Raw genomic sequence first — 26,605 nt, forward strand, 5'->3', positions numbered from 1 at the left:
GAGGTGATATATCGAGCATGGGTTGCCATACTATTACAAAGTCTCTCTTCAGGCAACTCTCCTACGTAACACTTCAGCTATAATGTTTTCAGAGGATTTGTTTGTTTGTTAACTTAGATTTATGCAGTGTTCTGTGAATACATTGGCATGGTTTTAAAAATGTAAAACATATGACATCATCATAGTAAATGGTCTATTCTCTGCTTAATAACATTTCAGAACGAGGGCAAAACACCTATTGTTTTAGAGTGACATAAAAATTCACTCTTGGTAGTTTGCCTCTTTAGACAGCTCATGTTAGTCTCTCTGTAAGCAAAGCCCCAGTGATCTGGGCCATCTAGGGACTGAAAGCCCCTACTGATTTATAAATATGGTGATAGTGGGTAATAATCAAATCAGAAAAGCACATTTTTTGCATCTTACAAGAAATAAGCAATTAGATACTGAAATAATCAGAGTCTGAATTTTGTGAAGTCAGCTGACATGAAATACATATGCTTCCAGTGGTCCAAATGGTATTTCCATTGATTGATTTTTCACATAGCTCTGAGCAGCCTGCACCTCCACTATTTGATGTGGCAAAAAAAAAAAAAAAAAAAGCCTTTTGCTAATTCAAAACATTTCTTTTTAGGTGCCAGATCGACCTGTCGGCTCTCAGTAGGGAACAGACACACAAGCTAGAGTTGCAGCTGGAGGAAGGGGAGGGGCACCTGGTGTTGCTGGTCACCCTGACAGCTTCGGCCACAGTCAGCATCTCTGACCTCTCCATCAACTCCCTGGAGGACCCGAAAGAACGCGAGGAAATATTAAAGAGATATGTACGTATGTAAGCCTCCTCCTTCAGGGTCATGGGTGACTAGAAGAGGTTGTAAATAGTTTACGTGGAGTGATAGAAGTACATCTGCAAAGCTGTCTGACAGATGAATCAGCAGAAGCAGAAGGCTAGGCAGATGCAAATACCGTGCATATCTTTGCAGAAGCACTTGGGGTACCCATGGATATCTAGACACCTGGTCTTCTCTCGACTCTCTTCCGGAGCAAGTTCTAGATTCTGAGATTCTCCTCAGTAATTTTATCACACCACGAAATTATCATGCAGGGAAACTTCCTGTAATGGAAAGTTGAGTTTATATAATACTTTAAAATGAGTTCATTGATTATTTGTCGTTGGAATTAAGATTTCCTTGTCTTTACAAATTTGAAATGGAGTTAACTGCACCTACTTTTTAATTAGTAGGTTGGTTACTGGAGGATATTCACAGAAATAATTTTTCCTTTCAACTGCTTAGAAAAGCCTCACTTCATTCCTTTAATTTTTAAAAATCGAATATGAAATATAATGAAAAGGAAGCTTTCTTACCTTTCGATCAGATGTAGAGTGATAGGGTGGCATACTGAGTCACTAAAATAAGTACCCTTCTCAAATTTTATCAAACCCAAACATTCACAACCAAATCTACCTATTTCCCAGCATCCTCACGGTCTGCATTTCTCACCATGTAGTTTTCTTGAATCAACAGAGAGGGGAGCTCTTACTCCGTTGTTCTCTCTTAGTGAAGCCTGGAGAAAGTGAATGTCTCGGTACCCGTGAAGCTGGAAGAAAAAAGAAAAGCTTTTGCACTTAAAATTACAAAGCTTGTATTGTACAATGCTGCCAGGTGTTTAGAAGGCTCCTCTAGACACTCAGTCATGAAACCAAGCTCTGACTAACAAAGAACCACTTAATTTTCTTTTTTTTTTTTTTAGATTTTAAAATATTCCTATTTGCTGACTGACATCCTTCCAATAACTGAATTTAATAAAGATGTACCTTATCAGGCTGTGCAGATAACATGAAGTGCTGGTACTAATGCTCTACAATATTCTTCAAACAGATTAGCAGGCTGTGTGCTTCAGCAAATTTATTCTGGCTATCTCCACTGAATCAGCTGTCTGCTAATGCTTGTACAACTCATCCACCAATGGTGTTATCATAAACAGTTTAATAGAGGTGACTTAGCAAGGCTAAATAGTATATATTTTTAAACCACCTAAGAGCCAAAGGTATTGTGTGGCCTCTTCTAATATATAATTGCAGTTGTGAAAATTATTTCACATTTTGGTACCCACCAAGACATATTCTCCTGTTCACAGAAGTGAGACTCATGAATTAAAACAATTTTAAAGCAATTAATTCATATATTAATATAAAAATGATTCTAGGTATTATAATATTGTATTTGATGGATTAATATTTGATACTATCCCATATATTAGAATGATACTACGGGCTAGGTAATTAGACATGATCCAATTACTATTATTTTTTTTTCTTTTTGCTGTAAGGGATTCCTTAAATCAGCCATTTCCATTTAGAATTTGAGTATTTGTTTCTATACCTACTTTCAAATATTAGTTATTATTTCAGTAAAATGTAAAATATTATGTGGATGTCCCGGCTAATTCTCAGATTATATTCTGCTCAATATACTAAAAAGTGAACCAAGTTTAAATATACTTTTTTTTAAGCCCTGAATTTCAAGCATAGGCCTGTATCTCCCTTTAGAATCATATTTGCTAAGAAGCTAGCGTATGCAGTATAGCACGTTTTATGATTACTTGTAGCAGCGCAAGGACAAAGATCTATGATTTAGGGTTTCAGTGTCTCCTTTTTATTCTATAGATTATAAAATGAATGAATACTGTACGATGTTTGAAATATCACTTGTTTTGGAGAAACATACAATATAAAAGAATTTATTTGGAGACTTATACATATGTTTTCCTGGGAGAACTTGTGTATTTATTTTTGTTAAGTTTAGGTTCAACCTAAGAATTTGATTTCACTCTGGCTCTGGTGAGGAGAGTAAGTGGATTGCCCCACTCTCATAAGAAACAGCCCTGAAAAGGTTCTCCGTTGCTGTCATTCAGCTGTTCATGGCAAAGCATTGAAGCCCCACAAATTAAACAGACGTTACTGTGTGTGCCATTATTTGATCACCCCATTCTGAAAAGATGGCTAATGCCATTTTTCTTTTTTTTTTCTTCTTTTTGCGGGGCGGGTGGTGGGGAAGCAGGGAAGGTCAACAGGGGGCAGGTAGTAATGGGTAGTAGACCAAGAGCGATTGTATGACCTTTTCAGAATGGGGATGCTGAACCCTTGCTCCCCCTTGTCACAGTTTAAAAACCAGAGGAGCTAGTTTAGAGAAGAAGTTGTTAGCATTCCATTTTTATTATGACATTTCACAGTCATCTGATTTAATGTCCCTTGACCGGATTGTCCACCGTGAGACGATAGGCTTGAAATGTTATTTAGAGCATTGATAAAAGGTGAGCGGTTCTAAGATGACAGCGAGTCATAAGGCTGGTGGTGTGACATTAATTTTCTCCATAACAGAGATGGAATAAGACGTCACGGTGACAAGCTGTCAATCAGCTCTGGCCCCTCAGAGCATCTCGATGCCATAGGACGGGGTATTGCCTCTCCCGTAATAGAGCTGAACTGAGATGCTCTCCCTGACAGCTGCTGCAGCCATAGAGAAAATATATTATACAGCCTTTCATTAAAAAAAATAAAGAGGACTCCTCTCCAGAGCCTTTCAATCTTTTCCCATCTATTGAGGGCTGAAAGGATGCACAGCAAATCATAGATTCCTCTGCTATGGAAATTTCTGGCTTCAGAAGCCATCCAGATTTTGAGGCCTTCTAAAATAACCATAAATAACAAGGCAGGAATACCTCTTGATGAAGCATTCCTTAAAGTTATATTTTTAAACTGATATATTTACATTTTTTGCTTTTTTGTTTTTTGATGTTCTTATTATAATCCATGTGTTACTGGCCTGAGCAGTTGAAGTTTGCAATAAATTACTGAGCGTCAGCTGACTCGAGGAAATGAAACCTTCAAATAATAATTACCCCTCCACATGGAAAGCAGAACTTCGGAGCTGAAGCACCAGAAGCAGTGTGACTCTGCAATGAGGTTACCAGTATGAAAACGATTCTCTGACTGAAGATATTTGTTTTAGTCACAGTGAAACTTAGTTTAAATTGCTCCTAAAAATTAAAGGACAGGAACCTTTTGCTAAAACTCTTCTCCATCGTTAGATTAGGAGACTTACCTGGTCTGTAACACTCAGTCAGCTCTGAGATAAGAAGCAGCTTCCCACACCTGATCATTACGACCTTAGGAAGACAACATGCTTACAAATCTCTGAATTATAATACTGCAGTCTAAAGTTTCCACTTCTAAACCCTTAATTTACAGGAATGTAAATGGAGAGAGAAGTGCATTTTTATTGAACCCTGTCGGCAGTTTCAACACAGTTTGGGTGATAAACAACTGTTTAAAAACAATAAAAGATTAAGAGCTAATCCTTGTGCTAAACACTCCTTTTTAGAAGTTAGGCTCTGAGATTACACGTCTATCTGCGTTTCCTCCTCTCAGTGTGCCAAGGTCAGAGCATCAGTGTAAACAATGACTAGTCACATGGGGTTGATAAAGTTAATATCGCGGTAAGCTTGTGCTTGTCAGTCTTCTCACATTCTCAATGCAAAGATGGGAATGTTCCGTAGTAACATTTTAATAGATAACGTTATTAGGTAAAACTATGTTATGCTCCCGGTTTTAACGATTATGATAAAGAAGCATCTTTGATTTACTGAATAAAAGTGCTGATCTTGTCACGAGAAAGATGCAATGAAGCATAAATAAACAAACGCATATCATGTTCTATAGGTTGATTTTACTCTCTATTTGTGTCTGTTAATTAGAGTTCTGAATTATTGCTATCCCTCTTTTAATTCCTTCTGGTATACGCTTATTCAAATGCTACCATTATTAATTTATGAAATTAAATAGGTTTCAGCATTTGGATCTGATTCTTCTATCAAAATTTGTATACTTCTATACCTACTACAATGAAAAACAAAATTACAGATTTAAGAAAAATTACTCATCCCTTTTGAATTTATTTTTTAATCAACTTGATTTATTTTCGAAGGCAAAAATAAAACAAATAAATTTTAAAAACACCTAAAAGGTGTGTGGTAGAAATACGTCTTTTGAATCAAATATTAGAAAATAGTCTTAAATAATTTAACCCTTATCTAGCACCTACCATTTGCAAAGCTGCCCAAGAAGAAAAGAGTAGAAAAATAATTAATTTAATGTCGTCTTTCTTATTCCCAAAGTCTGAAGTGTGTTACTTAACTAACAACTTAAGATTCAGTATTAAGAATCAATAGTCTACAAATGATCATGCCTACAGATAAAAGATTTCTTGGAGCGCTTTGGTAAAGGAGACTGATGGAAGAATGCAGACATGTCGTATTTTATAATTTATTGTTCATCATCCACTGCTAATTACTTACGGGGGAGAAATGTTGTGGTATTTTTACTCTTTCAAAAAATCTACTTATATAGCAACAATTATCTACATAAATGTGTGTGTGCGTGTGTGTGTGTGTGTGTGTATGCATTCTTGATAGTGGAAAGGTCATCTGTACTGAAGAAACACAAATATCCCTTTGATAACTTAAGCAGCATCCTGAGATCAACTGTAACGATGTTTCCTCAGCGCACTCTGAGACCCTTTATGACCTTTCTTTTCTAATACTGATGTTGGGTTCTTTCAGAGCCCATTGCGGATATTTCACAACCTGAAAGATGTGGGATTCCTCCAGGTGAAAGTGATCAGAGCAGAAGGGTTAATGGCCGCTGATGTCACAGGTAAGAGCTGATGCAGTTTTCCCTTTGTAAGAGCCTATATAAAGCAGCATGCAAGGTGTACACCATTTGATGACTGAACTTTTCATTTCACCTGACTCGATCATCAGAGTAAATAATACAAAGTTTGTTGATCTTACAAAGATTTGCTATCCACCTGATTTTTATACTGTCTCTGCTTTTTAAAAGAAGGGTAACATGTTAACAAGTAAACAATAAAAAGGGAAACAACTTTTGAATTGTTGCCTTCTCCAACGTTTAGTCAGCGTAGTGGTTACATTTCTTCCAGGTTTCATCATTTTGGCATTTTGGGGTAGTAATGCTGTATCTTTTTCTCTTAGACAGTATCGGCTTCCCTCAGATGATATTGTAGCATCAACACTAATAATTCAAAGGTGCATGAAATCTGTTGCATAGTTCACTGAAAAGTTTAGATGCATAATACTCAATTCCTTGGTATGAACTGTTGGTATTTGGGTTGCTGATACAATTCCTTAGCTGTCCAAATTCCCTAGCACATCCCAGAGATCATTCTGGATCTAAACTCAGCATCTACATTGTTCTAAATTTTTTTTTAACCAAGAAGCAGGCCTGTAAAAGTGCCAGACTCAGTATGATGTCTTAAAGCTTCCCGATTTGGATATTGCTGTTTCTGTGACATGTTGATTAATTGATTATTTCATCAATTACCAGCATTAAATTATTGTTTGGAATTTGCAACTATGTGAGCATTCACTTATTCTTTAATTTCATAGGCTTCGGGGGGTATTTATACAATTCCTTAAATTGTCCATCTCAAGGTGGATAATAAATAGGACTGATTTGACCAATTTTGTGCAGATTTCCCTGCCCCTGAAAGAAAGTATCCACTTATTATTTGTGGAAATATGCTTACCACTGTGAATGGCCAGCAAGTTGACCCTTAAAGGGTAGCTAACTTATTTGAAGGGGAGAAATGTATTTTTCCTGCCATATAAGGGCTTGCAAACCCATTACATGATCACTGCTGCCCTTAATTCATGGAACAGAATCAAAACCTAATTAATAGATCACATGCCTTAAAACTAAAATAGCAGATGTCTGTTCAAAAATGGCAATATTTAAAATTTTTTAATGTTTGCATAGTATTGAGTGACTATTTACTGTATGATAAAAGTAAAAATGTTGAGAGTTTACAGTTTCTTTAAAGAGGATTTTATCAACTCATTTGTAACCAAGAAGATAATAACAACTGTCAGATATTATTTCAAAATAGGCATACCTGAAAATAGTGGGAGAGAGGATCGTTTGTAATCTTTTTGCAAATATACTGACTTGGCTCCTTGTACTAAACAATTAGTGAATGCTAAGTTTATTCACTTTGTATTTTATTTCTGGTGTGGTTAAAATCAAATTAATCTGGATGCAATTATTTCTAAATTATTATGCTGCTTTCATTATTAGAACCAACAGTCAACAGTGAATGGTTGACTAACTGCTTTTTTGTTGTTGTTCACTTTGGACATTAACTTAAAGACCAGAACAGGAACTCAGGGCTGCTTTTACACTACAGAGGTTCTGGCCAGCCTTTGATTCCCAGCAGCAGGTAGATTCAGGAATTCATGGCCAAGATGTTCACCATCATGGGAAATATCTTCACTTTTCTTCAGGATTTTCTGCGGGGTAGGGGAGCACCCAGTGTTGGGCTAAAAACATCTGAAGATAGGGAGAAAATCCTAAAATAAAAAGTATCTCAGAGGGCACCTAACACCTAAGTGTTCAGAACTATCACTGGGTATTTATAGTGGGCACAATAATTTCTTATAGAAAAATTCAAGTCCCCTTTACTTCAGAAGTTTATATACTTGCCCATTAACACAAGTTAAATGCAATTATATGTGTGTCTGTCTTGGAGAGAAGCTGTCATTGCTTTTGAAACTTCATGAATATGCAAACTACATTAAGCCAGTTGGCTTATATGCCACTAAGCAAGTTAAAGTACATGTTCTCTTGAAGCTGGAAAAAATATATTTCTTTTGTAATGGTTCTAGGTAAATTAATGTGACTAAGAATCACCTTTTCCCTAGGGATTCAGTGAGACATAATTTTGATCTGATAAAATGAACTTTAATTTGGGGAATACTAAATAACAGATTCTCCATTTTTTCCTTCTAGTTTTAGGGACATAATGATTCCTCATTCCTCACTGACCTTATAATCTAATGTGCTCTGAATTGAATAAGAGAGATGTTAAACTATTCAGGGGCAAGAGGATAATTCGGTCTTTGACCTTGCTCACTCTTGGACCTTTTGTGGTCTTTATGACATTTGTGATGGTGGCAGAAACCGAGGACCATGTTTTTAAGACAGAAATGTCTGAATAGTCTACCAAGTTTTTAAAAAAGTCTTTACTTCTGAAAAGGATAAATATTTATATGTATACTGATCCTTCCTGGTCTTTATCATGAAATTTGGGTATCATGAAATTTGAGCTTATCACAAATAAGCTATTTGCATACTTTATCTCCTACTTGCTCAAAGAAGAACTTTAAAAATATGTTTTATATCTCAGTGGATAATCATAGTCAGGCTCTATAAGATATTCAGCAACAATTTGAGGGAAGGGAGTAGAGTCAATGGTGCATCTTCAGATGCTCAAATAGGCATCCATTTAGGATTGTTGTGGATGGAGAGGGGATATTTTAAATCACTGATAGCAAAGAATATTTTTTGACCTGATATAAATGAGGCTATAGCTATAAGATACCTAGTAGGTTTCTGAACACTTTCCCAGACAAGTCCAACAACACAAACTCATATTTGCCCAACTTTACCCCATATTTAAAATATTTTTAATGATTAAAACATAAAGTTAAACTTCCATAGTTTAAGCAAAAAATTTTAAGTAACAATATTCTATCATTTAGCATGAGCACAAGAAAAAAGAGATTCTATAATCTTTTAAGTAGCCATCAATCTTACTGCAGTTACAAAGAGTTTTTTCCTTTCAAAATGTAAAATTTTTCTTTTGTTACAACACATTCATTGAGAAACATTGTGATACTGTATTAACTCTGTGTGAATAAAGAGCAATTGAGACTCTCTTTGAATGAGTGAGTATAAAGCACAAATTACTTTTTAATGAAACCCTCAATTCTTTCCCTTTCCACAAAAAGCCTATAGCCTTGTTCAGCTGAAGTCTACTACAGTAGGTCACTTCAGTTAAGCCCCTAATAAACTGTTGATAGTCGAGGGTAGTTTTTTCTTCCATCTCAATAGCCCAGTGTTGGACAGTGCACTTCAAATCATTAAGGTTAATACAGATTTTAAAAAGAGATTAACTCTGGTGGTTAAGGCCTCAATTTACAACTCCCACACATACACATGCATTGAGCGAGGCACAAGAGTGGATTGAAATTTCAGTCAAATTGTGGGCAGCCTTTCACAGCCTGAGAAAGTGGCACTCCGGTTTTCAAAGTTGGTCAGCTAAATTCTTCGTGAGGGAAAAAGTTTGATTAACTGAAAAATACTGCACGGTACAACTTACTTACCTTTCACGTAACCAGTGAAAAGGTTAATGTCTCTCTGGATCATCAAAGCAAAACCTGCAGGTCGTCTGGCCCTGTGTTCACTGGGGGGAAGATTCTACCACTAAATCAAGTGCTCCCTGAAACTGGACAGATTGTGAGGAGAGAGAGACCAATGGTGGACTTTTTTTTTTTTTTTTTTTTTTTTGGTGGTGGTGGTGATGGGAAACAGTTCATGTATGTTGGAATTTGTCTTTTCTAGTTTCTAATTATTCTTCCTTGGACGGGGCCTAATTTTTGCTTTCAGCCGAACATTTAAAGTCTTCTGTATTGAGTGAGGCTTTCTTTGCAGCGTATTTAGACCTGGCCTATTGGTTCTTTCAAGTTCTTAGAGAAGAAAAAGAAAAAGGTTCTTCTCCTCAGCCCCTCCCCTTCATTTTCCCCTGGGTTTTTTTTTTGAGCTCCTGAGGAAGAGGTCACAGCCTCCCCAGGGATTACCAGCCACTCAGTTTCAGAAACACTGATATGGGAAACTGTGAAACCCTTTCAAAAGATGCCCTACCTTTTCACTCTATTAAAAGGTACACTAATATAAAACTTCTTCACTCCAGGTGAATTGATCTCTCAAATTAATGCACCATCTCTTTTAGGAAACAATAGAGGGAGAGAGAGAAAAAAAAGGACGAGGAGAGAATTTTACAGTTAACATAAGCTGTCATTGAAATAGTCCCATTAAATGAGCATATCTTTTTCTAGAACAACACTACACATAAAGATTTGTAACTCACCAGCTCCACAGTCTGGAAATCTACTAGTTTTTAAGAGAGCTGTTGACTACCCCTTTTTTTGCATAGACTTTTCCCATGTTTTTCTTTAGGAAAACTGTCTTCATTGTTGGAAAATATTTCAGTAACAAAACAGCAGAAAAAGACATGCTACGGTTTTTTTATCAGCTTCCGAGAGAGTCTTATTATCTTAAGAAATAACAGTTAGCAGCTCAGATTCATTAGCAGAGCTAAATTTAAGCCCCATTTGACAGGCTGCCTAGAAAACATTTTGTTTTGCTGTCTGTGGGCTTTAATTAAGATGTGTTCAATTTCAGTCCTCTTCAGTCTAGCCTCCACACCCCACCCCAACTTGCTGTGTCACAGACCGGCGATCAGACACTTTCAGATGGTCCGGCCCATGACTTTGACCTTCTGTGCAGTCCAGCGTTCCCTGGGGAACCGTTCAACTCATGAGGTCTGATTTCACACTTCCAGGATGCCTCAGCTCTCTTAACAATGACAGGGAGACAAAGCCCTTTAGAGCAGGCCGCACGGGGACTTGTTTAAATTGGAAACCAGAGAGGAGTCAAGGAACAAGGTTATGGGCTACAGAATAGTGCTTTTAATAAAGAGCTCACAGCTCCGGCTCAGCTCAAAGAAGTCTACCTCTGTACAATTAATTGAGCCATTTATCTGGAGCATCTTAGGTCTCTACTTTCTCACAGATTGTGTGGTAAATATCAGCTAGGAAGCAAATGAGATATGCATGAAATGAATTTTAACACTTTGATTACTGTGCCTCCAGTCTTCATTAAAAGTAAATTTATTTGTATTTCTGACCTCATTATCAGTAGGCTGCCTGCATTTTTATTGGTTCCTGTGATTTCCAGCTTGAGTGTGTCATGAAGGTATATTTTATACAGAGATTTGGATTTATTATTCTTGATATTTTCTCTGAATATTATAGGTCTATTCAGAGAAAGAAAATGAAAAGGTAGCTGTACAGAGAAAGGCGAGCCTCTTCTTTGAAAGTTTTATATACTGAATGCCAAGCACATATACATCCAAGCTATTATCCTTTTAAAAAATTAACTCTTGTGGGTTACTCAAGCAAATTGCATAAGATATGAGCAATTGTCACTTGAGTGGCTCTCAGAATGTGATAGCTCTACCGGTAGAAGTAGCTATGCTGTTTCTTTTATAGAATTATAGCAGTTTGAATTTTTAAAAAAAATTTATTTATTTATTTATTTATGGCTGCGTTGGGTCTTCATTGTTGCGTGCAGGCTTTCTCTAGTTGTGGGGAACGGGGGCTACTCTTCGCTGCGGTGTGCAGGCTTCTCATTGCAGTGGCTTCTCTTGTTGCGGAGCACGGGCTCTAAGTGCACAGGCTTCAGTAGCTGTGGCACGTGGGCTCAGTAGTTGTGGCTTGCGGGCTCTAGAGTGCAGGCTCAATAGTTGTGGCGCACGGGCTTAGTGGCTCCGCGGCGTGTGGGATCCTCCCAGACCGGAGCTCGAACCCGTGTCCCCTGCACTGGCAGGCGGACTCTCAACCACTGCGCCACCAGGAAAGCCCAGCAGTTTGAATTTTTAATAGCATATGACTTTCATTGCCGTTATCACATTTAATAACACTGACGATATCTGATAAATGCAGCCTTAGAATTTATGATCATTATTTAAAACCTATGTTAGAAGAAAAGAAAATGGATATCCTTTAAACTCTACATAGTCCCATTGAAAGTATTATATATCTAATGCAGTGGAATTCCTTCCTATTTGTAAATTATCAAGGGTAAAATAATTTACCCAAAAAGGGGGTTATTTGTGGATGTAACTTTTAAACTTTCACTATCTTAAAATCTTAAAACTATATTTCTTGAGCTTCCCTGGTGGCACAGTGGTTGAGGGTCCACCTGCCGATGCAGGGGACACCGGTTCGTGCCCCGGTTTAGGAGGATCCCACATGCCGCGGAGTGGCTGGGCCCGTGGGCCATGGCTGCTGAGCCTGCGCGTCCAGAGCCTGTGCTCCGCAGCGGGAGGGGCCACAACGGTGAGAGGCCCGCGTACCGCAAAAAGAAAAAGCAAAAAAACAAAAAAAACGTATTTCTTGAAACATAAACCAAAGTTTTACACAAAATATATTTTAAATTTCCCAAGTATGCTTTATTTCCTTTATATAACCTAATGTTTCTATTTGCATTTTAATAATTAAGCTTGTAGAAGACCATTAAGCAGATAGTATACTTCGAGAAGAAATTTCATGCAATTTAGAATGCATTAAAAACATCCAACACCTGACATTCTTATCATTATAATATACCTAGTTTAGAAAACAGTATGACGCACATACATGTTAAATGTCTTAACACTATATAAATCTCTTCCTTAAGAATGAGACTAGACAAAGGCATCACAAGGAAAGAAAGCAAATCATTGCTCTTTATTCTTTTATGCCACCATATTGCATATAGAAATAAAAGTTGCTTCCTTTTAGTAATTTTATTTTTAAAAAGCTAAATCATATTCTAATTATAGAAATGCAAAAGTATCCATCTAAAACCAAAAGTTGATAAATTTGTGAAAAGAGGAATTAAAATGAAAATTTAACATAAGGGCTGGTGAGGCCTGAGTCTGAACTAGTGTTTTACAGGGAATTACAGAAATCATATGTGATTCATATGCAGGTCACATGGTTAGGAGATACTGCTCTGGAAGAATAGGTGGGATGACAAAAGAGATTAATAATTGGGTTTGATATGCTCTAGAGGTGAAGGACTATGGGCTGAGAAAGTGGTGGTCCCACTATCAATGGGAAATGAGGAAAAAAGAAATACTATAAAATAATTAATTGAGTTCTGTGGAACTAAGATTACAAAATGATCCTTTGAGTAAAGAAATAGAGAATTGCTGATTTGGCTTGGAGGGCTAGCTCCAGGGTTTCACTCAGTGCTGGAAGAAATGCTTTCAGATGTTAGAATTAGTGTTTAAAATTCAACTGTTATATATATTTTGTTACATTATGATATTGGTGTGTAAATAAGAAATGCATTTTCTAGAACGGCGGGTTAGGGAGATGCTGCAGACCGGATCTGGATTTAACTAGGCTATTGAAATAAAATCTTACTACAGGGATGTTTGGATGATATGATAGTGTAGTTAGACTCATAAATGACTAAACCTTCAAGCTCAAAGGGTGATTATATTAAAGGATTAATGGCTAAATGGAGGAATGCAGGGCTCTATCCTTGGTCTAACCTGTTCAATGTATTTATTAATGACTTTGAGGAGATAATTGGCTGCTTCCTTATCAAACTTGCTAGGAGGCATAGTTAATTCATTTTACATGAGACCAACATATGTATGCTATTTATATATATATATATATATATATATAATTGGTACAATATACAATTTATATATATATATATAATCAACAGACTGAAATGACAGGCTTAGTTCTGCAAGATGAACATTAAAAAGTATAAATCAAAAATCTTACCTCCGTACGAAACAGTGATGTCTTGCTTTAACAGTAGAAAATACAGAAAAGACTTTGAGTCTGACTTGAGTTTAATCTCCATGAGAGTGAATGATACATATGTCAGTTTTGTTACATTGAATAAAAGGAGAGTGTTGAGAATGATACTCTCTTTTGGGCTCATCAGACATCCTGGGGTATGAATTCAGTTTTAAAAGCTACACTTTAAAGAAGGACATTGACAAACTCACCAGAAAATATCCTTGGTTGGTATATCTGGCATTTTAAAATCAAGGCCATTGAAAATAGCTCAGTGAAAGTGATAATGACAATAATAGTGGCAACGAATATTTATTGAGCCCTTATCACATGTCAGACACTACCCTAAGCTTGGTACAAGGATTATCACAGTTAATCTCACAACAATCTAATTAGGTATTGTTGTTATCTCCACTTTACAAATTAGAAAACTGAGGTGTGGAGAGGTTAAGTAACTTGTCTAGATCAACAGACACACACACACCCCAGCTTGTACATGGCAAGGCAGGGAGGCCAATCCACATCTATTCAGTGAAGCCATGAAGTTGAACCAGAGAAAGGAAGATGTGGAATTGGATATGATTTCTTTTGTCAATTATCCAAAGCCTGTCATGGGGAGGGTGTTGATAGGAGTTGGCAGAAGTAGTAATGGCCAAGGTTCAATCCAAAGAGCAAACTTCCTTCTAGCACATTTAATCAGAAAGGGATTTGTTATAGAGTTTTCAATGGATCACAGAATCTTTGGAGGCAGGAAGGGTCTAAGAAAACAAGCTCTAAGCTCACTTTCCAGAAGTTAATACTAAAGCTACATGAAAGAACCAAGGAGTTTCAGCTCCTGCCACATGGGTATGTTGGGAAGACATTGTGTCAGCTGCTTATACTACTCCTGCTTGCTGTGTGAGCAGCAGCAAAATGGACTCCACACCCTCTCAGATAACTGAGTTCTAAAGTCAAATCTTAGGCAAGTACCTCTGATTGGTGCAACCTAAATCACATCTGCAACCCCAGCTGCAAGGGAGGCCCTTGTGGCCTCTCTAGGTCAGGAAGAGACATACTAGAAATAGTTAGAATAGATGCTCAGCAAGCCATCCACACTATCCAGTGCAGGAGAGCAGGTAACAACATGAATCAGATACTCTCAGTGACAGATGCTGTGCCCCTCCTTTACACCCATTATTTCATTTAAACTTCAAAAATCACTGCAGAGGGCAAATCATAGAATAGACAATAGCTAGAGAGACATAAAATGTAAAGAAGCATTTCCCCCAAATTATGATTGCCGAAAAATAGATCAGAATATTCCTGTGGATGTAGTGATTCCACATCGCTGGAACCTTTGAAGCCAAGCCTGTATGACCACCTGGTTGCAGAGGGGATTCAAGTCCTATATGAGCTTTTGAACTTGACCTCTAAGGCTTCTCTCCCAGTCCTAAGAATCTGAGATCCTGCCAAGGGTGCCAAGATGAATAACAGATACCTGAATGAGTAGATATTATGTAGAGGAGAAATAAAAAGACAAAGATATCATTCTAAAGACAAAGGCTTGACAGATGGCAATTTTCAGTTTTATTGCCTAAACATATAAAAAGGTTTAATCACCTAATACAGTTCTTAATTTTTTAAGTCTAAAGAATTTTATTCCATTGCAAAAGACCTCTCCAGATAGTTAATTTACTTACAGGAAAGAGGGTCTAAAACCTCATGTTTCTCTGTGGAGAATCTAATTGAATATGTATTTATATAGGTCCTAAAGTGTCTTCAAGGGCTTGGAAAATCAAAGAAGCTTATGATATATCTTTATACGTATTTGAGACCAAACAACTTTTGTGTTTCTAATCTAGTAACATCACTTGTATGTAGTTTCTTATTAAATAGTAATCGAAAATAAAGCCTTTAAATGTTTTTTTACCATAATTTATCTAAACTGTTAAAGGCTTAGACATAACTTCTCTATTGCCTCTCCTCATTTTCTAAATCCCATAGTCTCCTTTTTCTTTATTTTCCAGTTTCTTGTCTGTCTTGTTTTATTGCCCGTTCATCTGTCATAAATTTTGAGCTTCCCAGCTAATACCAAGAAGGTTTACTTCTAGGACTCAAGAATGCATCTAGTTAAACACAATGCTATAAATATTGTTTTGCATCTAATTCTATATACCAAATAAACTCATGTATACATGAAGCTTTATTTCCATTGCTCTTAGTCATGGTTCTCAAAGTGTGACTTGGGAACCTCTGGGGATTCCCAAGACCCATTTAGGAATTTGTGAATTCAAAACTGTCTTCATAATAATACTGAGATGTTATTTGCGTTTTTCACTGTCATTCTCCCATGAGTGTACAATGGAGTTTTTCAAAGGCTACGTAATATTTGATCACTCTTATGATAACATGTCATGGACTTATTATTGTTATTTCTTAATGAATGATAGGTTACATCTCTCATTTTTTTAAATTGAAGTATAGTTGATGTACAATATTATGTAAGTTACAGGTGTACAATATAGTGATTCACAATTTTTAAAGGTTATTCTCCATTTATAGTTGTTATAAAATATTGGCTGTATTCCCTGTTATACAATATATCCTTGTAGCTTATTTTATACCTAATAGTTTGTACCTCTTAAACCCATACTCCTATACTGCCCCTTCCCCCTTCCATCTCCCCACTGGCAACCACTAATTTATTCTCTATATCTGTGAGTCTGTTTCCTTTTTGTTATATTCACTAGTTTGTTGTATTTTTTAGATTCTACATATAATTGATATCAGACAGTATTTGTCTTTCTCTGTCTGATTTATTTCACTTAGCATAATACCCTCCAAGTCCATCCATGTTTTTGCAAATGGCAAAATTTCCTTCTTTTTTATGGCTGAATAGTATTCCATTGTGTATATATACCCCATCTTCTTTATCCATTCATGGACACTTAGGTTGCTTCCATATCTTGGCAATTGTACATAGTGCTGCTATGAACATTGGGGTGCCTGTATCTTTTCAAATTAGTGTTTTTGTTTTTTTCAGATATGTACCCTGGAGTGGAATTACTGGGTCATATGGCAGTTCTATTGTCACTTTTTTTAGTAACCTCCATACTGTTTGCAGAGTGGCTGCACCAATTTAAATTCCCACCAACAGTGTACAAGGGTTCCTTTTCCTCCACACGCTCACCAACATTTGTTGTTTGTGTTCCTTTTGATTATAGCCATTCTGACAGGTGTGAAGTGATATCTCATTGTGGTTTTGTATTTCCCTGATGATTAGTGATATTGACCATCTTTTCATGTGCCTATTGGCCACCTGCATTTCTTCTTTGGAAAAATGTCTATTCAGGTCTTCTGCCCACTTTTTAATCACAGTGTTTGTTTTTTTGATTTTGAGTTGTATGAACTGTTTATATATTTTGGATATTAACTCCTTATCAGTCATATCATTTGCAAATATTTTCTCCCATTCAGCTGGCTGTCTTTTCATTTTGTTGATGGCTTCCTTTGCTGTGCAAAGGAAATTAAGTTTAATTAGGTCCCATTTGTTTATTTTTGCTTATATTTCCGTGCTTTAGGAGACAGATCCAAAAAATATTGCTCTGATTTATGTTAAAGAGTGTTCCGCCTATGTTATCCTCTAGGACAAGGGTCCCAACCCCCAGACCACAGACCGATACTGGTCTGTGGCCTGTTAGGACCCAGGCTGCACAGCAGGAGGTGAGCGGCGGTGAGTAAGCGAAGCTTCATCTGTATTTACAGCCGCTCCCCATCGCTCACATTACTGCCTGAGCTCTGCCTCCTGTCAGATGAGCGGTGGCATTAGAGTCCCATAGTTGCGCAAACCCTACTGTGAACTGCGCATGTGAGGGGTCTAGGTCACGTGCTCCTTACGAGAATCTAATGCCTGATGATCCGAGGTGGAGCTGAGGCGGTGATGCTAGCTCTGGGGAGCAGCTGCAAATGCAGATTATCATTAGCAGAGAGGTTTGACTGCACAGAGACCATAATAAATCAGTTGCTTGCAGACTCATGTCAAAACCCTATCAGTGAGTGGCAAGTGACAATTAGGCTGCATCTGGTGGCAGGCTTTAAGTCAGAATCTGACACTTAGTTTAGTCTGCGTGTGGCCGACCCATTATTTTATTTACCACTTTCATCCACGCCTCTTTCCTGCACTGTGCTCTTGTCTCAGTCACAGTTTTGGTAAGCCCACAAGCTAGCCCTAGCCAAAATGAGTAAAAAACAAACGTCGCTAGAGAGCTTCTTTGAAAAGGGGGAAAGACCCAATGATGAGACACCGGAAGTAAGACTGCCAACAAAAAGAAAGCTGCACTTAAAAGAAAATACCAAGAGTCCTGCTTAAATTACAGGTTCATTGCAAGAGGTGATTCACATCCTCCAAGCCCACTTTGTTTAACATGTGACAACTGGCTATCCAGCAAAGCCATGAAACCTTCAAAACTGCTTCACCACACGGAGACCAAGCACCCTGCATTAAAAGACAAGCCTTTGGAGTTTTTCAAAGGAAAAATCGTGAACACAAAGAACAGAAGCAATTATTGAAGGCCACCACTTCATCAAATGTGTCTGCACTGATTCTTAGTGGCTAACCTCATTGCTAAAGCTAAGAAGCCCTTTACTGTTGGTAAAGAGTTGATCCTGCCTGCTGCTAAGGACATTTGTCATGAACTTCTAGGAAAGGCTGCAGTTCAAAAGGTGGCAAGTGTTCCTCTTTTGGCTAGTACCATAACTAGATGAACTGATGAAATAGCAGAGGATACCGAGGCACAGTTGTTAGAGAGGATTAATGAGTCACCATGGTACGCACTCCAGGTTGACGAGTCGACTGATGTTGACAACAAGGCAACAATGCTTGTTTTTGTGCGATTTATTTTTCAGAAGGATGTGCATGAGGATATGTTATGTGCACTTTTGTTGCCAACCAACACCACAGCTACAGAACTATTCAAGTCTTTGAACAATTACATATCAGGAAAACTGAACTGGTCATTTTGTGTCAGTATATGCACGGACAGAGCAGCTGCCATGACTGATGGCTTTCTGGTTTCATTACTCTAGTCAAAGAGGTTGCTTCTGAATGTGAGTCTATGCACTGTGTCATCCATAGAGAGATGCTGGCTAGGTGAAAAATGTCACCCGAACTTAACAACCTTTTGCAGGATGTGATTAAAATTATCAACCACATTAAAGTACATGCCCTTAATTCACGTCTGTTCACACAGCTCTGTGAGAAGATGGACGCAGAGCACACACGTCTTCTCTTATACATAAAAGTGAGATGGCTTTCTAAAGGTAGACCACAGGCCAGAGTGTTTGAGTTACGAGAGCCGCTCCAGAGATTTCTTTTAGAAAAACAGTCACCACTGACAGCACATTTCAGTGACACAGAATGGGTCGCAAAACTTGCTTACTTGTGTGACATATTCAACCTTCTCAGCGAACTCAATCTGTCACTTCAGGGGAGAATGACAACTGTGTTCAAGTCGGCAGGTAAAGTGGCTGCATTCAAAGCCAAACTGGAATTATGGGGTCGATGAGTGAACATTGGGATTTTTGACATGTTTCAAATATTAGCAGAGATTTTGAAAGAGTCCGAACCAGGGCCTTCTTTCTTCCAGCTGGTGCATGATCACCTATCTCAGAACTTTGGGAGAGTTTGAGCATTACTTTCAAAAGAGTTTGAGCATTACTTTCAAAAGAGTTTGAGCATTACTTCCCAGCCACGAAAAACCCCTGACCTGGGAAGGAACGGACCCTCGACCCATTTGTGAATAAGTCAGATGAACTGACTTTGTCCGTGCTAGAAGAGGATCAACTACTTGATCACAAATCATTTTGACAAAGAGGTCACAAATGATGGTGCCCTTAAAAGTATGTTTGAGACAACTTCAGATCTCCATACGTTCTGGATTAAAGTCAAGGCAGAATATCCTGAGACTGCCACAAAAGCACTGAAAAGCCTGCTTCTATTTCCAATATCCTATCTTTGTGAAGTAGGGTTTTCTGCAGTAACAGCCACCAAAATGAGATTATGGAGTAGACTGGACATAAGCAGCACACTTCAGGTGTCACCGTCTCCCGTCACCCCCAGACGGGACCATCTAGTTGCAGGAAAACAAGCTCATGGCTCCCACTGATTCTGCATTGTGGTGAGTTGTGTAATTATTACATTATATGTTACAATAATAGAAATAAAGTGCACAATAAATATAATGTGCTTGAATCTTCCCAAAACCATCCACCCTGCCATCCCATCCATGGAAAAATTGTCTTTCACCAAACCAGTCCCTGGTGCCAAAATGTTGGGGACCGCTACTCTAGGAGTTTTATGATTTTCAGTCTTACAGTTAGGTCTTTAATCCATTTTGAGTTTATTATTGGATATGGTGTGAGGAAATGTTCTAATCTCATTGTTTTACATGTAGCTGCCAGTTTTCCCAGTACTCTTCAAGACTGTTTTTTCTCCATTGTATGTCCTTGCCACCTTTTTTCATAGATTAATTGACCACAAGTAGGTGAGCTTATTTCTGGGCTGTCTATTCTGTTCCATTGATCTCTGTCTGTTTTTGTGCCAGTGCCATACTGTTTTGATTATTGTAGCTTTGTAGTATAGTCTGAAGTCAGGGAGCATAATTCCTCCAGCTCTTTTCTTCTTTCTCAAGAGTGTTTTGTCTATTCAGAGTCTTTTGTCTTTCAACTCAAATTTTAAAATTATTTATTCTGGTTCTGTGAAAAATATCTTTAGTATTTTGACAGGGATTGCATTGAATCTGTACATTGCCTTAGGTAGTATGGTCATTTTAACAATATTAATTCTTCCGACCCAAGAACACAGTGTATCTTTATACGCTTTCATTTTTAATTTCTAAAATGATAAATTTTGATAGATATAACCCCCACACAAAAAACTGTTTGAGATCCTCAGCAATTTTTAAGAGTTCCTGAAACCAAAATGTTTAAGAACTATTGCTGTAGGGAAATGATTCTCAATTGGGAGAGGGCAGTATTGCCCCCTTGGGTGCTTTAGAAATCTTTGGGGGAATTAAGTTGCCACAATGGTTGGGGAATATTATTTATGTTGGGAGTTGAGGGGCGGGGATACTAATCGTCTTAAAAATAATTAGACAATCATAAAGAGTGAAAACTGTCCCATGTCCTGCATGAATAAATATAGACACTAATATAGCTTTAAAATCTGTTTCATGGTTATGAGTCTAGATTACATCCTGAAATACATATTATTTACTCAAGTCTTGTTGATGGCTGCCACTTTACACAGTAAACACCAAAGACCTTAGGACTGCCTCCAAGGCACTTCATGACCTGGTTCCTTGTTACTTCTCTGACATGTTCTCTTCTTCCTGTTGCTCACTGTGTCCTATTATCAGGGTCCTGGAGCACACCAGGCTTTTGCTGTAGCTCCTCCCTCTACCTGGAGCACTTTTCTCCCAATATCCAGTTAAATACTCCTTCACTTCATTCAGTTCTTTGCTCAGACCTCCCTTCACAATGAGGTCTACTCCAACCACCCTAATTAATTGTATAAACGGTGCCCCTCCCCCACACTCTTCAAACCCCTTATCCTGCTGTAGTTTTTCTGTTTTCCATTAACATATATCACTCTCTAACATACAATATAATCTGCTTATTAATTATGTTCAATATTTATCCTCTTTCCTCCCTCGCCGCTGCAAGCAAACTCCAGGAGAGCAGAGACCTTTCCTTTTATTTTGTTTGTTTGTTCATATGGCCTAACACATAGTACGTACTCAATAAATATTTGTTGAATAAATCAACATATGACTTTATTGTACATACCCAACTTTCTATTTATTCCTCTGTATAATAGCATTAAATTAAATATTGAAATCACTTATGGGTTGGTTTTATTGTATTTCAGAATAGTGAGGAAGGCATTACAAAATCTACAATATGAGGAAAATGTTTTATACCTAGTGGGCTGAGACCCACAACTCTAGAGGGTCCATTTTTATGCCACAATGAAACCTGCTTCATGACTTAGTGAGAAAAGAGAAGCCCTATTATTATTTAGTCCCAGAGCCAGACCCAGTGGGAACTTAGTGAAGAGTGTCAGTTAATGTAATTCTACTAATCAGATGTTTAAAATACGTTGAGGTCAGTCGATGAAAAAGGCTAAGGTCAAAGCCTCACCTCCAGTGATAAGGGGAGGATTGGAAGATGTCTCCAATGTAGGTTGCTCTTTATTTTGGTGGACCCCATGGGATTCCCTCAACTATAACATTGTTATGTGTTATGATTGAAATTCCAGTTTGTAGAAAGATGGCAACCTTGATTATAATTTTTTTAAAGGTTAAATTATAACCATTTCAAACTGTGGCAACTGAGGAAATTAAACCAAAGAGTTTAATTTGTGCAAGGTAGCCCCAAAATAAAAGGCCCCTGTGGGTATGAATTGCTTTCAGTGCTACTGAAAGCCTCTGTGTTTTCAGAGACGTGGCAACAAAGAGGTGGTCACTGGGTCCCCACACACGCACCCATTTTTATAACACTTCACAACCAGCAAAGTGTGCCACTTGTCAGCAGCAAAATGACCTTGGACAAAGCCCACCACTGATGGATCAGAATTAACTTTCTATTTGGGGAGCAAGAATATCATTCAGTATCTCTTGAGTGACTTTAATACTCAAACCAGTAGTTTGCACAAACTGAAGTTATCCACTTGCCCACAATACAGGTAGCGAGTGAACAGGGGTGGTGCTGACTTTCCCACAATTCTTTGTAAATATGTCAGTGTGGTGACCTCAGAGAACAAGGGCTAAGAGTGAGAGAGAATTAGCCAGTCAGTGCACCCTGTTTAATCCTCACTGCGATTTGAAGTTTGCCGTTCGACATGCCCATTGGAGACATTTCTGATGTTTATTTTTATGGTTATAGGAATGTCTTTTCACCGCAAGGAGAACTGAAGTAATAGAGTAGATGCTTTAAGATCTGTCATAGGTTTATTTTTATGAGTTAAGGTAAAAAAGTCTCGTTCTAATTTTAATTCCCTTGGGAGATTTTTTTCCCTATAAAAATCCATAGCAAAAAAAGATAGCTCTTAGTATTTAACTAGATTATGGATAAATGCATCAGTCCTAACATAATATTTGTAAGTATCTATTTTATAATTGTTATATAACATAGATCTAGGTTTTGTGTTACAGAGACCCTATTAAAGGGATAAACAAATAGATGTAAGCTAAATAGTCCTTATCACAAATTCTTAAAGTCCTTCACTTCTAAAATTGCCGGTGATAGAGATGTGTAATTAGCATAGATCACCAGCATCATCTCCACTGGGAAAAAGTCTTCACTTTCTTTTCCTCTTCCTGTTCTAGACTTAGAGAATGATATGCTTCCTTTCATTGCTCCCATTGCACTCTTCACTTACCTTTATTACAGCGCTTAAAACCCTGCATTATAATTGTGTATTTACATGTGTATCCTGCCCACTAAATTGTGTGTGCCTTGAGAGCTGGACTAAATCTTATCATAATTATAACTCTGGGGTGAGACAAGCAGACACGCAATAAGTAATGAATGCTTCAAAATGTATTCCTATTTCTCTCTAGAAATTATCGACATGGAAAGTGGCCATGTTCTCAAGGAAAGCTAAGATTCTCTTCTAGCTGTCATGGCAGGTAACACAATCAACCCCCCTGCCCCCGTCCTCACCCAGCACTGCTTCAATTTCTATCTTGCATCCAAACCAAAATCTCCAGTTTCTTGCACTGGAAAGGAGAGGGATAGGCACTTTTTAGCCAAAATGGCAAAAGTTAAGGAAGAGTGCTTTAGTCTTCTGACGAGAATGAGTAAGAGGGAAACAAGAGATTATAGACTCTTTGTTCCCGTGCATTTATGCTCTTTATTTTAGATAGACAAAAATGATCAGAAACAAAATACACTTCGACTTTGGATGCTGCTTTCATTCCTTGCACTTCTAGCCTGACAGTACCGAATAAAATGATAACAGGGGCCGGCTTTGCATCACTCTCTAGAACTTTGCAGAGTACAATGCACTTTATAGACATCAACACTGCATCCTGTAGTCAACTCCACTCCTCCAGTACTCTCAGCAAGCAACGCAGCATACCACAGGGTCTAACTGGAATGATAAAAGGATGAAAAGAAGGAATAATTAAGGAGATAATTAATGGTTAGGTCCATCATTGGTATTTCTGTGATTGTTTTTGTTTGTTTAGGTGGCACATAATCAAGACTGCAAAATTTAGGAACTGAAAAGCCAGTCATTTAAAGCATCATTTAGCAAACCAGATAAACACATTAACTATGTGTAGCCACTTCTTTAAAATGAAAGTCTCGTGTGTGCTTTCTAGTAGTAAGTTTATAGTATTTGATATTGTCTGTTTACTGTTATTTTGGCTGAAATTGCTGTTAATTTTTAATTGCCCTTTAATGCATTTAATGCCTTTAATGGCAGGAGGGTTCTTTTTAAATTAGTCAAAAAGAACATAGTGTGCAAAGAACTAAAGTTGGCATCCACACTGATAACTGTAAAAACATAACTTTTTAGAAGGAAAAGATGAAAATGGAAGTTAAAAATAAAATTGCCTTTCTCTCCTTACCTAAATTTTCCTCTGCTGGATTCTAGAAATATCTAGTCAGAGCACTTTGTTGAATGCTTCTTGACCTTGCAAAAAAAGACTGACTTGACTAAGCTCAGTAAATTGTTTTCCATTCCCAAATAATAATATGAGGCACAATAGATTGTTCAATAATGACATCTGCAAATTCCGTTGGTTCTACCTTCAAAATATATCCAGAATCGAACCACTCCACGTCACCTGGGTTATTGTAATATCCTCCCAACTCTTCTCCCTGTCTCCTCCATTGCCCTCTCTCTACCTTATTCTCCAAATAGCAGCCATCAGATCCTGTCACACCTCAACCCAAATCCCTCCAAAAACTTGCCCTAGCACTTCGAGTGAGAGCTAAATCCTACAGAGGCCTGCCACCCTCCCTGTACCTCTCTAACTATGCCATCTAATACTCACCCCCCACCCCCAATCCATTCCTCCAGCAACACTAACTTTCTGGATATTCCTAGCAACACCAGGCACAGTCACTTCTCTGACCAACAGTCACTCCCTTGCCTCTTGCGTTTCTTTGCCCATATGTTACTTTCTCACTGAGACCTTCTCTGGCAGCCCTTTTAAAAATTACTCATATATACCAGCACTCCTTATCTCCTCACTGACCTTCCCAACTTAATTTTTCTCCATAGTACTTATCACCTTCTAAAATACTATAAAATGTTCTTATTCATTGTCTTTCTTCTTCCTCAATGCAAACTCCATAAGTTCAGGGTTTTTTTTAATTGTTTTATGTCTGTCTCCTCAGCATATAGAATGTGCCTGGTACGTGGTAAACAATAAATATTTGTTGAATGAATGTATCTATAGACAAGACATTACCCAGCTCTTTCCTTGGGTGTGGCCCACTAAATACTGAGGTAGGCACAGTTATTGGGAAAGGTCTTGCCTAGTGGCTTACATTTAAATATGATTTAATTAAAGGGAGCATGGACCACAGGGGTAGAGCAAGGGCTCTGAAGATCAGATGGACCTGGGTTTGAATAATAGCTTCACAACAACCTATGTGACCTGGTGAGTTATATAATCTGCCAGCTTCAGTTTCCTCTCTGTAAAATAGAAATAGTAAAAGCATCTTTCTCATACAGTAGTCATAAAATTTTTTGAAAACATAATGTTGGGCTTATAATAAAAACTCAGAAAATATTTGCAATTATGACAATAATAAGTATTGTAATTGCCCTTATTATTGCTACTATTATTGCTATTATTTATTGAGGCCCTTGCTAGTGTGCCAGACATTCTGCTACTTGTATTCTAACTATTATATCTGCAAGGGACCATTACAGTCACTGCTGAATGTGTGAGGAAACAGATCCAGGGTCCTAGAGTGAGCATTCAACCCCAGATTGTTCAGCCTCCAAAGTTTAGGCCCTTTTTCCCAGACCACTGGGCTTTTGCTTTGAACTTTAATGCCTTGCCCAGAACTCTGGAAGTACGTGGAATGTTTGAGGAATCAAAAGGTGTGATACAGCTCAAGTAAGGGACTTTAAGGACCTTGAGATTGGAGACGAAAGACTATGTTCTTTACCATATGATGTGGATTTTAACCTATGGGCTCTGAGAAGACATCAAAGATGTGTTAAACTTGAGAAGACGTTTTCAGAAAAATGAAAATGACAGCATTTACATGGATTGGGTCATGTCACTGACCACAGTCAGCCTTTTATATGACTGTAAGCAGGTTAAGAATAATAGATTTCAGATTGGAGAAAATCAGCTTGAATTAAAGCCATGTTAAATAGCGGTTTGATCTACCTCAGGCAAAAGGCTCTTTTTTTTAACGTAAGCACCATTATATTCTGCATAATGTCTAACATGGTCTCTTAAAAATTATATTGGTTACCCATTCCAAGTTATAATATAGGTTCTGATAGGAGAATATCTTTGCCAGTGACGGTATGCCACGGGAGTTTAGAATAGCAAAATGACTGAGAAGTGGCTTTAGAAGGTTCTACGCTGTTTTTGGTGTGGAAATGCCTCTAGTTCTTTAACATCTTTCTTCTAGTAGAGGAGAGTAACTGAGAGATTGAGTAATGTGATGCCAGATGGCTGATACTGGTTTTCCCTAGGAATGGTCTTCAGAAATAATCAGTTAAATAGTAAGAAAATATGGATTGCCACTACCTCATGGGCATGGAGTTTGATAAATGTATCAGTTTCTTAACGAGATATGAAAAATGTTAAACATTAAGCACAGATTTTGTTTCTTTCTGATCCTTTAGCCAACCACTGACTCTAGACCTTCTACTGTCAGTAAATTAAAAATACAGCAACAAAGGTGATGATTTGGGAGACTTTCCATGGGGTTGGTTGAAAGAACTGTATTCAGTTTTACACAACTGAATATACTTCCTGTGGGGAAAAAAGTCAAGTAAAGATTTTCATCTTCTGTTTGTAGAAGTTTAAGGTAAATTTTTTCACCATAGATTTCGGTCTCTGGAGTTTGTTCTTGTGTTTTGTTA

The 26,605-nt window shown here is 37.7% G+C and overlaps 1 protein-coding gene across 13 annotated transcripts in view; it reads left to right on the top strand.

Moving 5' to 3' along the window:
* MCTP1 (multiple C2 and transmembrane domain containing 1) overlaps window positions 1-26,605 on the top strand; it is a 360,390-nt gene that overhangs the window by 163,787 nt on the left and 169,998 nt on the right. For all 13 annotated transcript variants that reach the window (XR_004349160.1, XM_032626358.1, XM_032626364.1 and 10 more), the window contains 2 exons: window positions 632-818; window positions 5,617-5,710. Coding sequence is in view for 12 of the 13 variants with exons in the window: in XM_032626358.1 (XP_032482249.1) it covers window positions 632-818; window positions 5,617-5,710 (281 nt within the window). In the remaining variant the exon portion in view is untranslated. The remainder of the gene's footprint in view (window positions 1-631; window positions 819-5,616; window positions 5,711-26,605) is intronic.

The sequence above is a fragment of the Phocoena sinus genome, chromosome 3 (genome assembly GCF_008692025.1).
Source record: "Phocoena sinus isolate mPhoSin1 chromosome 3, mPhoSin1.pri, whole genome shotgun sequence".
Classification (NCBI taxonomy): domain Eukaryota; kingdom Metazoa; phylum Chordata; class Mammalia; order Artiodactyla; family Phocoenidae; genus Phocoena; species Phocoena sinus.